The sequence below is a fragment of the Tauraco erythrolophus genome, chromosome 15 (genome assembly GCF_009769465.1).
Source record: "Tauraco erythrolophus isolate bTauEry1 chromosome 15, bTauEry1.pri, whole genome shotgun sequence".
In the NCBI taxonomy this organism is placed as follows: domain Eukaryota; kingdom Metazoa; phylum Chordata; class Aves; order Musophagiformes; family Musophagidae; genus Tauraco; species Tauraco erythrolophus.
In genome coordinates this window covers 20,753,911-20,766,872 of record NC_141479.1, presented here as the reverse complement: position 1 = coordinate 20,766,872, position 12,962 = coordinate 20,753,911, and the positions used below count along the sequence as shown (strand labels likewise).

The 12,962-nt window shown below is 47.8% G+C and overlaps 1 protein-coding gene across 1 annotated transcript in view; it reads left to right on the top strand.

Annotated features, from left to right (window-relative positions):
* Nucleotides 1–1,232: 1,232 nt before the first annotated feature.
* The window catches only part of SLC7A5 (solute carrier family 7 member 5), a 33,680-nt gene continuing 21,950 nt past the window's right edge, over nucleotides 1,233–12,962 (top strand). Inside the window, exon 1 of the mRNA XM_009978220.2 lies at nucleotides 1,233–1,836. Coding sequence (XP_009976522.2) covers nucleotides 1,233–1,836 — 604 coding nt within the window. The remainder of the gene's footprint in view (nucleotides 1,837–12,962) is intronic.

Sequence of the window (12,962 nt, the reverse complement as noted above, 5' to 3'; positions counted from 1 at the left end):
CTCAGGTTGGAAGTGTTCATGATGCCAATCACCAGTGTGAGGCACCTGAAAATGTTGGTAAAAACATTACATCTTTCCCCAGAACGCAGACTTCACGTTTCTCTGAGGTATCTTGCAGAAAACCTCCTGACCCACCCTGCTGCTGGCGCTGAAGCGTGGCTGACACTGGCGAGGAGGAGGATGAGGATGGTCCGGAGAAGAAGAACAGCGACCTTGGGTTTGAGAGCTTGGGCAGGACTTCTTGTGTGACACCAGCTAATCACTTGCAGACAACCAGCTCCTCGAAGGTACTGCTTCTGCCCGTCAATGGGAACGATTGTCGAGAGTCAGGGCTGCCAGGCTTTCGCTTCTGGGCTCACCTCCTTTCCCACAAGAGGGAATCAGAATTTACTGGAGAATTTGCTCCTTAGGCACCATTGCAAAGTATCCAAGTCAGTCTCCTTGGATGCAAAACCCATTCCTTCACTGAGGCACTTCGATAGCTGTTCGTTCTGCCTGCATGCTTGCCCAATTAGCGATTTTTATGTCTGGGTTTTTTTTTTTCAAAAAATGCCTTTTTGGTGATCTTGGCATCCGAAATGACCGGCAGATTTCTGCAGTGCCTCTGCAGAAATGCAGGTGATGCAGTGACGGGGCCTTGGCCCGTGCTCATGTGATGTGAAACATCAAACAGAAAAGCAGAGTGAGCGCACTGCAGTCGGATGGGACTGGGGGCAACTGGGAGACGCAGGTTTTGCCAAACTTGAGGTTTGCACAGACACACACTGAGACCATTCTGCTCTAGATGAGTCCGGGCAGGAGAGTGAATGGTGACAAACTTCCCCTCCTGGCAGATGACACCCAAGAGACCCCTGCCCGGGGGGGGCGGGGGGGTGTCCCTTTGTTCCCCCGCTTTCCCCCGCACCTCTTTGGTCTCTTGGGGCGCAGGGAAGGGTGTGCGGGTGGGGGTGTCGTGCCGTGAAAGCGATCCGAAAATAAGCGGGGACAACGCCGCCAGCGGCTGCCCGCGAAAAAACGGGGCCACCAAGACACCACCCCTCCCGCCTTCCTCCTCCCTCCTCCTCCTCCCCCCTCCTCCCGGAAAGGAGGCCAGGCCTAAGCGGGGAGGCGGTCGCCGCACGCCGCCCACCGCCGCCGGAACAAAAGGGGCGGCTGCATGGTGGCTGCGGAGCGCTGCGCCCCGCTCCGCGCCCCGCTCCGCCGCCCCGCGCCCCGCTCCGCTCCGCGCCGCCATGTCGGGCAGCGGCGGCGGCAGCAGCAGCACCAATGCGGTGAAGAAGAGGAGCCCGGCGGGCTCGGCCGCCTCGCTGGCGCAGGAGGAGGAGAAGCAGGCGATGGAGAAGATGCTGGAGGCGGCGGGCGGTGGGGCGCAGGAGAACGGCTGCGCCCGCTCGCCCTCGCTCTGCGCCTCCGCCGAGGGAGAAGGGGTGGCCCTGGAGCGCTCCATCACGCTGCTCAACGGCGTGGCCATCATCGTGGGCACCATCATCGGCTCCGGCATCTTCGTCACCCCCACGGGAGTGCTGAAGGAGGCCGGCTCGCCCGGGCTGTCGCTGGTGGTGTGGGCCGTCTGCGGAGCCTTCTCCATCGTGGGTGCCCTCTGCTACGCTGAGCTGGGTACCACCATCACCAAGTCTGGCGGGGACTACGCCTACATGCTGGAGGTGTACGGCTCCCTGCCCGCCTTCCTCAAGCTCTGGATAGAGCTGCTCATCATCCGGCCCTCCTCGCAGTACATCGTGGCTCTGGTCTTCGCTACCTACCTGCTCAAGCCCATCTTCCCCACCTGCTCGGTGCCCGACGAGGCTGCCAAGCTGGTGGCCTGTCTCTGTGTCCGTAAGTACCTGCAAACCCTCTCCAGATGCCTGCTGGACTGCTGTCCCACGTGGCTCCTCGCTCCCATCACCTTCCTCAAAAAGTCTGCCCGAGCAGCTCGCTGCCTTGAGCTGTGGAGGAGATGCACCATCTCTCCTGTGCTAAACTGGCTCCATACTGGGTTTTTTTTTTTTTGGATTGTTCTGAACAGCGTTGAGTAGGAAACTCGGCCCCATCCCAAATAAATTGAGCAAAAAATTCCCAAACTGCCGGTGACGGGCTAGGGAGTCTCTCTGATTTCTGGCAACGCGGTGAGCAGCGTGCGATGAGTGCGACGCGCGTTTTGCCGCCGCGCCGGAGTGGGGTTTTCGTGCCCTCCCGCGGGAGCGTGGTGGGGCAGGGTGAAACCCCCGTGCAGCGTTTCTGGGCGGACACAGGTCAGGATAACGTGCCGCCGGGAAATTATCTGTCGTGAGCAACTGGTGCTGAACACGGCCCGTGCTGCGGTGCCTGCTGTTTTCAGCACCAGTTTTTGAGATGAGGCGTTTCTCGGCTGTGTGTGCGCTGATACCGTGCTCAAAACTTGTTTGGTTTGGGGTTTTTTTTGCTGGCAAACCTTGTATCTCATGAGGCTTTGCCTTGCAGAAAAGTTCAGTCGTGCTGTGATGAATTTAGGGCCGTTGATGTCTGCCATGGCACGCAGATCTCTCCCTCCTGATGCAGATTTTATCATCTCTCTGGTGTTTTGAGATGTGTGATTTTGCCAGTGAAGCCTCATTGTCCATTCCTCTGGTGATGGCAAAGTCACCCCATCCAAATTCCTCGTTCTTTAAATACCCACTTTCTGCCTTTCTCTCCTCATTTCCTATTCAGTCCGTGTTCCCCTCCACTGGTAGTCCTTGTGCCATTGTGAAGGTGGATATTGTGAGAGGATGTAGTTTTTTGTGAGAATTTTGTGAAGCGTTTCTTTGCTGTACAAAGTTACAATCAGGTGATCTTTTTATTTTTTTTTTTTTTTTTTTTCATTTTGAGGTTGTGAAGAGAAGTCTGCTTGTTTGTGCTGTCCAAAGGGAGATTGTGTTAGATGCCTTCACCCTCTGAGGATCACAGGCATTCCAAAGTTGCAACACATGGTCATTAGGGGATGATATATTGTCTGTAAATGTATTCATACACAAACTGATGGAGTACTTATTTCCCAGATAAATTTTTAGGAATATCAGGGTAAGTATACAGGCATGTGGAGTTTCCGTCCGAGTTAAGGACATATAGTCACCCAACTAAGCATGCTATAGCAGGGTTAGCAAATATTTCTGCTGATGGGTTGCTTGCCTTCAAGTGGGGCCTTGTGAAAAATCTGGTTTTAGAGTTTTTCTGCCAGTCTGCAATGTGGTTTCCCTTCTCTCAGAGAAAAGGGGTGGCGTGCAGGTGTGTGGTGTTCCCGTTACTTGCTGAGAAGCTAACAGAGAGTTGATTAGATGGGCTTTCTTACTGGTTTGGCTCAAAATGTTGCTGTGCAAGAACATATTGTACTTGAGAAAACTTTTGAGAATGTGTTTCTAATAACAAGTAACTTTTCATCTACAGGAACTTTCCCAAAATAGGTGGGATGAGGTGTCTCTGTTATCATTTCACTGATGAGAAAACAAATACAGGGATAAAGTAGACTTGCCCATGGCAAGATCTGGTCAGTGACAGGGTGGATTGCAGCATGAAATTTCTTCATGCCAGGTCTCATTCCCACTTATACCTCTCCAGTAAGTAATATAAGTATCTCCAACTTTCTTTTTCTAGCAATTAGTAGTTTTCCTGAAGCAGAATTTGTTCTTGAGCCTTTATCTTGAAATGCCAAGGAAAGAGTTGGTAGTTCTACAAATCTGCATCATTTCCATGTGTTTCTTCTTTAACCTTTACTCCCCCCTGCGCCGCTGGCTTCTGGTTTGTTTATGCTTTGGGTTAAATTTTTCTTTGTCTCCTTTGCTGAAAAAGGTTAGTTCATCATGCATTGCCTTCAGCAAGTTAGTTTTCTGTAACTTTGATTTTTGGAGTTAGCTTTTCTACTATCTAGTGCCAAAACCACATCATGGACTAGGAACAGTAAATTAAGTAAATCTGGTCCAAGGACTTGGCGAGTCCCACAAAACTTCTATGGACTGACAGGCGGCTTTGTTACATGGCTGTTCCAAACATACCCCTACCCAGTGAGATATTATTTTTTTCCAAAAGCTCTGGGTTAGGAAAAATGGTTTATTTGTGCGTACGCTCTAGAGCGTACGTTAACGAGTTATCTCTAAGAGGGAAGAACGATTTAGGAAGCAATAGGGGAATTTGGGGCCCTGGGCTGGAATACAGTTGAGTTATTACGTAGCCAAAACCCAGCCATCTAGAACAGTACCAGCTGTATTCTCTGCAAAGTTTGTATCTCAACATAAAATGCAATTGGCTGCCTGGTTTCTAGTAAGAGGAGAAATAACAAAAGTTATTTGTTTCCCCTTTGAGCATTCCTGGTGTTGAACAGTTGAATAAATAATGTGTTGTTTGGTATTTGCCACCATGAAGTACAGAAATTGAATTCCTAGGCATTAAGATAATCTAAATAAATCACAGTCTTGAAAGAAAGGCAAAATAGTTGGAATAGGGACTTTTGTTCCCCTCGAGGTGCTGAGGAAAACAAAGTGGGTGGTAAGTAGAATTTAACTACAAATAGGTGTTTTCCTGCTATCAAGATCGTAATCCGCAGACAGTTGGTGTGCCAGACTACTTCTTCCACAAGACAACGTGAACACTGATTATGGTTGCCAACTAAAAGTGTGGAAATTCACTACAGAGAAGGCTCCCTGTAGCAGGATGGGTGAAGCTGCTCACCGTTAGCGTGGCTTATTTGATCTTCACGGCGGAGCAGCCAGTGCTCCCTAGTTGTGAGAATGTGCAGGTAGTTTGGCTTAATGCTTTTCAGGCTGCGGGTTGCTTGGGTAACTCATAAACTGCGTGGTGTTTCATCTGTGAGGTTGGGTGGCTGATACTTTTAGGATTGATTAACTGTAAAAGCAGTGCTAAAGGCTAGCAAATGTAAGGTCCACCTGGTACGCAAGCCTTTTTTGAAAAGGAAACGTAAAAGTTCATGAAGCTGAGAATTTGTGCCTATGTGTGAAAACTCAACAGTTATTTGAATTCCCCCAAACATGATCTCGTCTAAAACCATTTTACACCTTCTACAGAGGATGAAGGGACAGTTACTAGGTCCTGATGATCTTTGAGGTCCCTTCCAACCCTAACCATTCTATGATTCTATGACTTCTCATATTTGGTGACATCTACGTTGCAGTATCAGTGTTGTACATGTCAAAGAATTAAACTACTAAGGATTCTCTACTCTGTTTCGGGTGGCATTTGAGGCTCTGTGAATAAATGAAAATCCATTCTATTTGTTGTTGATTTCTCTTTTTTCTCTTGAGAAAGCATCACGGTGGAACCTACACTCGCACTGCATTTCCAACATACTTGTATCTTTTTCTGCAATTTTCTCCAATTTATTTTCACTCCGGATTACGAAAATACACACTTTTTAATAGAGTGTTGAGGTAGCAAGTATGGTTTTGAAAGAACTTATTGTTTATATGTGTTGCAGGACTGTCTTCACATAGCAGGAGGATCATGTGAAACTGTTTAATCCTGTCTCTTTTTCCCATTGAAGAGGTGGCCTGACCAGTGACGTGGAACAGCATCCAGTTGAAAGTACATCTCTGATATCTTACAGTGCGAGTGGGTCAGATTCTCTTTTACAGCTGGCAGCCATTTGTGTTAACATTTCTTAAATTTCAATGGATAAATCTTAACAAAAACGATTACAAAATCACAGAGCGCAACCTACTACACAGCGTGTGTTCTAGAGATGGACAATTTCAGCTTATCCAGTTAGAGACAACATGCATATTCCTTATTTTCGCCTGTGGATTTGCAGAATTCTTACATGTGAGAGGTCTTGTGGTGCAGTAAATTCCTGGTAGATAAGGGAGATGGAGGATATTGCTGCTTCCAGACCTGAGCTGGTTCTTACACACATTCTTCTGCACAGGCTGCCACCCCGCCGTGTGCCACATAACAGGTTATTCTATAAAATACTTATTTCTTGATGATATAATCTGCTCCACAGAAGCTTGAGAAACTCTGGCAGTTGCATATAATTTTACTCTTGATCTTGAACGTCAAATCAGTGATTTGATTGTTAGTTTCTGAAGCCTTTTATCGCTTGTTAATTATATATGCTAATCTGGCACTAATAACCCCAGTATTGCTGCAGCAATATCTGTTACTTCCAAAGATACAGTATTTTAATCTTCTTTAAAATTTCTTTAGACTTCCTTTGCTGCTTCCAAAGTATTATTTTGGGCACTCCTCCTGCCAGCATGGAATTCCAGTGAAATGACCACAAATTTCTCATTCGTCTCTTTTGTTATGAACAGTCTAATAGTGGAAGAATTAGTCGCTGTCAGTGCAGCGTTGGGTCGTATCTAATAGCAGTAAGTGCCTGACACACTCCTGAGTACATTGTGAGTTAGAGGAGGAGAATGGTATTGAATCCAGGGTTTGGCAAAAGTGTGTAAACACAGGCCTTGAACGCTTGCCAGATCACAGACATAGTCCATAAGTGAATATTTAATGTCAAAATTGCGACTAGAGATGGTGTGTCCTGACAGCAGGAACGTCTTTATTTAGTATTAAGGTTTTACATTTAAATCTGACAGTTTGGCTGCTCGACCAGCTGTTTAAAGTGAAGCCACGGGTAGGTTTTGAACTCATCAGGTATTAGATGGTAAGCAAGGCAAGCACAAAGCACATCTTACGCTTGTCCGTTGAAGACGGGTTTATTCTGCAGCATTGCTACTTGGAATTAATCTGCCAGGGCAAGCAGGGTGTGAAGCTTTGAAGGCCTTTCCCCCTGCCCCCCTCCCTCCATAAAGGCAGATTAAATGACTAAGCTGTATCAGTAAACATGCACCTGTTTGATCAGAGTGGAAGGAAGGGGTCTTTGCAGAATCCCTGCGGTATGCCTGATGTTGCAACACTGAGGTTGCTTTTTTTAAATCCGCATTTAATTAGAGAGAGTAGCATTAATGAAAATAGCCCCTGCCACTAGCAGGACTCTCCTGAAATGGATGAAGGTTTGGAGGGCTCTTGTAACACAGCAAGTGGCTACTGCATTTCTTGGCACCCCTCTCTTGGCTCTCACAACAAATGTCCCATTAAATTGTGTTGTATTTGAATGATTTACGCTACCACTGAGATCCTTCGGAGTCTTTTTCTTCTGAAATGAACAAATTGGGAAGGCTTTTTTCAGAGAAACTCGCCATGGTCAGTCTGATTCAAAGCAATAGCACGAGGTATTTCAAGTATTCCGATAGTCTCACGGTCCCAGTGTCAGATGTGACCAACAGATCAAATGCAGTGGATGAGAAAGCAGTTTCTCACCAGCCAGCACGCAGAGCTGAATTCTGACCCTCTGCCTGGCATAGGTGGCATGAATCGGACTAAAACCTGCCTGGAATTTTTCATTAAGTTCATGACTCGATCCTGAAGTTCAGCCACCTTCCTGTGGACTCGTGGAACCTAATTCAGTACAGCTATGGGAAGGGGTTTCTGTGTAACATCACTGTGGTGCACATGTAAAATATTACTCAGTGTTTTTGCTGTTAGGAAGATATTTCATAAGAGGTGGGGATGACAGAAAAGATGTTTGGCTTGCAATAACTGTGCAGTCCTTTTCATTTGCTGGGAATGGAAGAAATACACCTTTTTCTCCCATTAGCAAGTCTGTGTTTTGTTTGTCTTCCCATGGTAAAATGAGCTGTTTTGTGGAACTGCCGCATCATGTAATCTAGAAACTTGGACAGTAAAAACACAAGCTTCTTTCTAAGGAGACAAAATAGTAACTCCTACCACTAGCTAGGAGTTAGCTCCCCCAGCATTGCTAAATTCTTTGTAGTTTTTCACGTCCCACATAGTTTGAGTAGTGTAAACTGTATCACTTGGTACCAGAGGTAGGTGCATCTCTATAGGCTTGAGATCCAGCATCTGCAGACCGTGAAATTCTTCCCTGAGCTCTTTCTCCAGGCAGTCCCAGTGCTGCTTTGTAGCCGTGGCTGTGCTGTGCTGGTTGGCACAGCTCTTGAGAGGTGGCAAGTGCGTGCTTGTTAATTTATTCTTGCAGAATTCCGGGAAACTTGAGGGTGCTGATGCTTCTGGGAGCTGTGCTACACGATGAAACGCATCATCCCGCCTTGCACTAACTTCTCTGGCTCCCAGCTCCAAGCCTGTTTCAGCACCAGGGGCTTCCTGGCGTTGAAAGCCACTGGAGAGATGGAGCTGTGACACATTCTGGGTGTCTGTGGCCATTTGTTGGAGAATCCAGAGCTCATGGTCTCAGTTAGGGAGTGGGTCTGGAGACAATCCCTCTTCTTAACTAGTGGTAGGGCAGCCTTTGCCTTCTCCTTTCACCAGTTGTTTGTGGATGCACCCATCCCTGATTCCTCAGCATTGCTCTTTTGTGAAGGAAAGTAAGAAGGGAACTGTAAACTGTTGCCAGGTATGTTCATTATTATAAGTTGATTTTCCTATAGACACGTTTGCTCTGTGGCCAAGTGCTCCTTTCCAACAGCCTCATGTGCCACTAAGCGTTTCCTTTCTACAGACTGATTGCCCTGGCTGATAAGTTTCTCCAGGGACTTGTCCTTGAAGAAATATCTGCAAAGATTTTCCTTCTGCTTTTTCTCTTTTCCACCTTGCAGGGCACAGGTCTTCACTCAGTATCTATCAAGTTGAAATTCGCCTAACCATTTTCTGTGTATGTCCTGGTACGTATATCTCAGGTTAGATTATGCTATTAGAAACAGGTGCCCGAGGCTACTGGAAAACACTGTGCCATCACAGCTACCTGAATATACAGTGAGGTTTTTTGGCCTTGGTGAATAGTTAAGGCATTGATGTCTCGTGGTTTAAATCACCGTAGTCAGTGTAGCATAACTCCTTGGTTGCACGGTGTGGAGTAACTCTTTGTTTACAATATGTCTAACCTCTTGTGAGCTTAGGCAGCAGTTCTTTTTAAAGTCTGTGGACCGTTCTGTGTCTGTGCCATGTGCTGCTGCCATCCCTGTGGTTTGTTTCTTGGTGGCCATGGGCTCAGCTTGCCTCGTCTCTCTTTGAAGCCTGGTTGCACCATCTTTGGTAGAAGAGAAAACTGCTTGTCCATCATCTGCACTTTATGAGGAGTGAGAGGAGCAGCCTTGGCTGTAGGGTGGGCAATGGAAAGGAGCTGAGGGCTGTTCTGTGAGTAATTGTGAAGAGAAAATCAACATCATCCAGTAAATGGAAGCATCGTCTGACAATTGTAAGGGCTAAAAGCTTTGCAAATGTGGGAGTTACAAACAGGAGTCACTGCATGATTCATCGTGTGTGTTAACAGTTCCTGTTTGCCTGGCTGGGAAGCTGAGGTGGAGGATTTCCCTTTCATCCTTCCCTTTTCTTTCCACAAGTTCCCTGCCCTACTGTGTGTTTTCATTCTGGCCCTGTAATAGCACGAATCAGAATCCATGGATAACTTGAGTTTACTTCTTTGAAGCAAGCTACTTACACACATTTGTCCTTGTTATAGAGGTGTATTCTGAATTATGTAGGAAGCAGTACAGGTCAAGACCAGAGAAACCTGTAGAAGATGAAATAAAGGACAAAAGTGACGTTGTGCAAGGCTCCCGAGGTGTGTAACCTCACACGCAGCATGAATGCAGCTGTGCCAGTACCTCAAGAATTCCTACACCCAGTTCAGAAATGTTTCACCTGAAAAGCTGCTGAAGATCTTGGGTTGAGCAAACTGCCGTCTCCCCACCAGCAAGTTACATCTACTGCTGGAATTGGATCCTTTTTTCCCCCGTGAGTAAGGATGAGTGTGCAGAGCTGTGGATCGGCTGCGTGTTTGTTTGCTTTTCTTCCAAACGGAGCCTCCCTGAGCACTGTCTTTACTCCATCTCTGATCCGTGGCCACATTCCATTACCCCGAGAAAGCTGTGGCCCTGCATTTTTCTATGGGATAGTTGCCAGGAGTGTTGCATCATAAATGCCAAGCCTGGGTTTACCTGTATGAGGGCTCCATTCACATCCTGTTTGCTTTGGGCAGAACCACGTGCCTGCAGGGCAGCTTTACTCCATCCTGCCTTTCCTTTGTAGACACAGGAGCTGTTGTTACGTACAGTGTGTTCCTCGTGGACATGTTCTATGTGAGGATTGACGTGATCCCTTTCTATGTCTGCTTTGTAGGGATTTATTCCTATTGCCATCTGGAAATCATGTTTGGGAGGGATCTTGAGACTGGGAGATCAAAGGAATATCCCCGTAAAATGTGAGTTAAGGGGGGCAAGGTTCTGGGTCCTACTTTGGATTAGTCAGTTTATCCTTGGTTCTTATCAGTAGTGGGGAAATTACCTGACTGTGCAGGTGAGTCCCAGCAGAGCAGGTTCAGTGACATGCCTGAAGCCAGCTGGGACTACTAGGACAGAGTAAATAATTGAAGCTGGACCTGCTGTTGTCTTTAGAAAGACAAACTTCTCTTGGAAAGCCTCTGGCTTCCCCCGTGGCTTGAGTATCCTGAAATGAAGCTGACTCTCAGCTAGGCTAGAGCAGCCACCAGAAGATGAAGGGGTGAGCAGCACCTCGTGAGCACCCTACAGCAGTCACAAACCAGTATCTCTCCTACTTCTGCCAGAAGCGATAAGTAAATAAGTAAAAGTGCCCCCTCATACATCTGCAACCACTGCAGCTTTCTAGCTCCTGTTATCCCAATTATGTAAAGCCTTCGGAGAGGGGCTGCTGGGTCAGACAGACTGTGTCACGTCAGGTCGTGCTGAAATCCATATTCCTAGAAGGATTCCTGAGACCGGCCGCGATGGGTCACGCTGGGGTGGCTATGGCCGTAGGAGAGGTGCTGCAGCCATCGGGGCAGCGCTATCTCATCTTTCCCTGCGCTGCATCGTGGCCCTGATTTATGGCAGAGCTGTGGCTGTGCAGCTTTGCCCCGTTGTTCACGTGGAGCAGTTCATCCGAGGCGAGCGGAGCGGTGCCAGGAGCAGTCCCGCAGCCCCGCTTCGCAGGGGTAGCGTCTCGGATCAAAGGAATAAAACTTTCTGCTTTCTGCTCTCCTTTGAAGCTGGGCAGCCACTGGAATTTTGGAGTTTTGCTGAAAAAGTACTCGGTCTGTCTTTTCATCTCTGTAGCATTCTTTCTGGTGGGTGAGACTGGGGTGTTTTTTTTTGTTTTTTAGCCCTTCCCATGTTGAAAGCATCGCAGTGTAGTAACTCCACCACTCTCCTTTAGGGAAGACAAACATTATTACATAGTGGGAAAAGCAGAGGGATGGGAGTTGAAGGGCTCAGAAGCACGACTGACGTGGAGGAATCTCTCACCCCTGTTCAGAGTCTCTGACCTTAAATGTTTTCTTGTTTTTGCAGCGCCTGTTTATCTGGCACCGATGTGTTTTTAAGGGCTGAATACAGGCGCTTCCGTCGCTTTTCGGTTTTTGGACTGCGTCGAAAGCTGTTGCCTTTTATGTACACCACCACCGTCCTACGGTCTGTCCAGCAGGCTCCATGCAGAACCAGAACGGGAAAAACAGCCCCGAGAAAGTCCGTGTTTAATGGGGAGGCTGAAGCGGCCATTGTGAAAGCATCGGGATGCCTAAATGGGGAAGGGAATGTCACTGTCACACCTCTGAGGGCTGTCTCGCTAGCGGGAAAAGCGTGCTTTTGGATGCGTTAGCTCATGCTTTAAATATCCCTCTGTAAACAGGGAGAGGTTTATTTTTAGCAAAATCGCTGGTCGAAGTGAATCCTGGATCCTCGGTGTCCTCCCCACTAGGATTCACTAGAGGTGCTTTTAGCAGATGAACTGGGATCTGTGCTTAGGGATATTACACCGTGTTTTCTTCTCTCTCCCCTCACCTCTCCCTGTACCATGGACATACTGTAAGCCGACCTTGCTCACCTTTATTTTCTCCTCCCCTGTATATCTGGACAGCGTCCCTCTTGGCATACTGGTTGGAGGCAGATATATCCCAGTCTCGCTGCAGCATGACAGAGCTGTGACTCTGCAAACTCTGGTGGTGCTGGCCTGATGCTGAAAAGCCTCCAAGTCTGGGCACGAGGTGTCTTGCTAATTAGATGCACCGTGTTTTCCCTGGCCAGCCTGGGATGGAGAGACCCTGGGACGGTGGGTTACACCTGGGGGAGGTGGTGCGGCGGGTTCGACGGTGCAGATTCTCGCTGCTTGCTTGCCAAAGCAGGTCAGCCAAAGCCCGGCTCGGGGGTGCCCATGGGCACCGGGGTGCCCTTCCCAATGGAAACAGCTCTGGGTCGTTTCAGTCTCACCCGCTCTGAATGCCCAGACGCTCCCAAAATGCCAAAGGGGCTTAAAAGGCATGATTAAAAAAAAAAAGTGAATCTGAAATTCCGTTTTTGCTTCTGGAAAAGTAGGATATATTGGATCATATACAGAATATATATCGGAATATATAGAATATATTCATTCTTGTAGGATATATTGGATCACGTGCTTTTCTTTGCAAAGACATCTGACTCTTTAATTTCTCCAAACTTCAAATGCTTTTATAGTAAGATGACACTGGATCCTAGGGGGGGGTGTGGGGCAGTGTGGAGCCGACAATCCTGAAAGGCATCATATTCTGGGATGTGCTATCTGTTGCCAGTCTGTTGCAGTGGGACTGGCTTTGCTCTTCCCTACCTAAAGATCCCCTACGAGCAGCCTTTAGCTGAGCAGGATATGGACACTTAAATGCCCTCAGCCTGATGCCTACCACTGCCGTGCCATGGCTGTAGTGGCTCTGGCACCCCTGAGATTTAGTGATGCAACTCGTATCCCTTCGTGCCTGCCTGTGCTCTGAGTCACCAGGAAGTCCTGTCGCTGCTTGCAGAAATGCTAAGTCTAATCCACGTTGTCAGACCCAGATACTGACTGCAGTCCCTGAAGACCAAGCTCTCTGAAGCTACATCTGAGCCTGTCCGTGCCTGTATGTTCCAGGAAGGCTATTCCCAGCTCTGGCCAGGGCTCTGTGTGTGTTTCCCTGAACTCTTACCGACGCAGTTGCT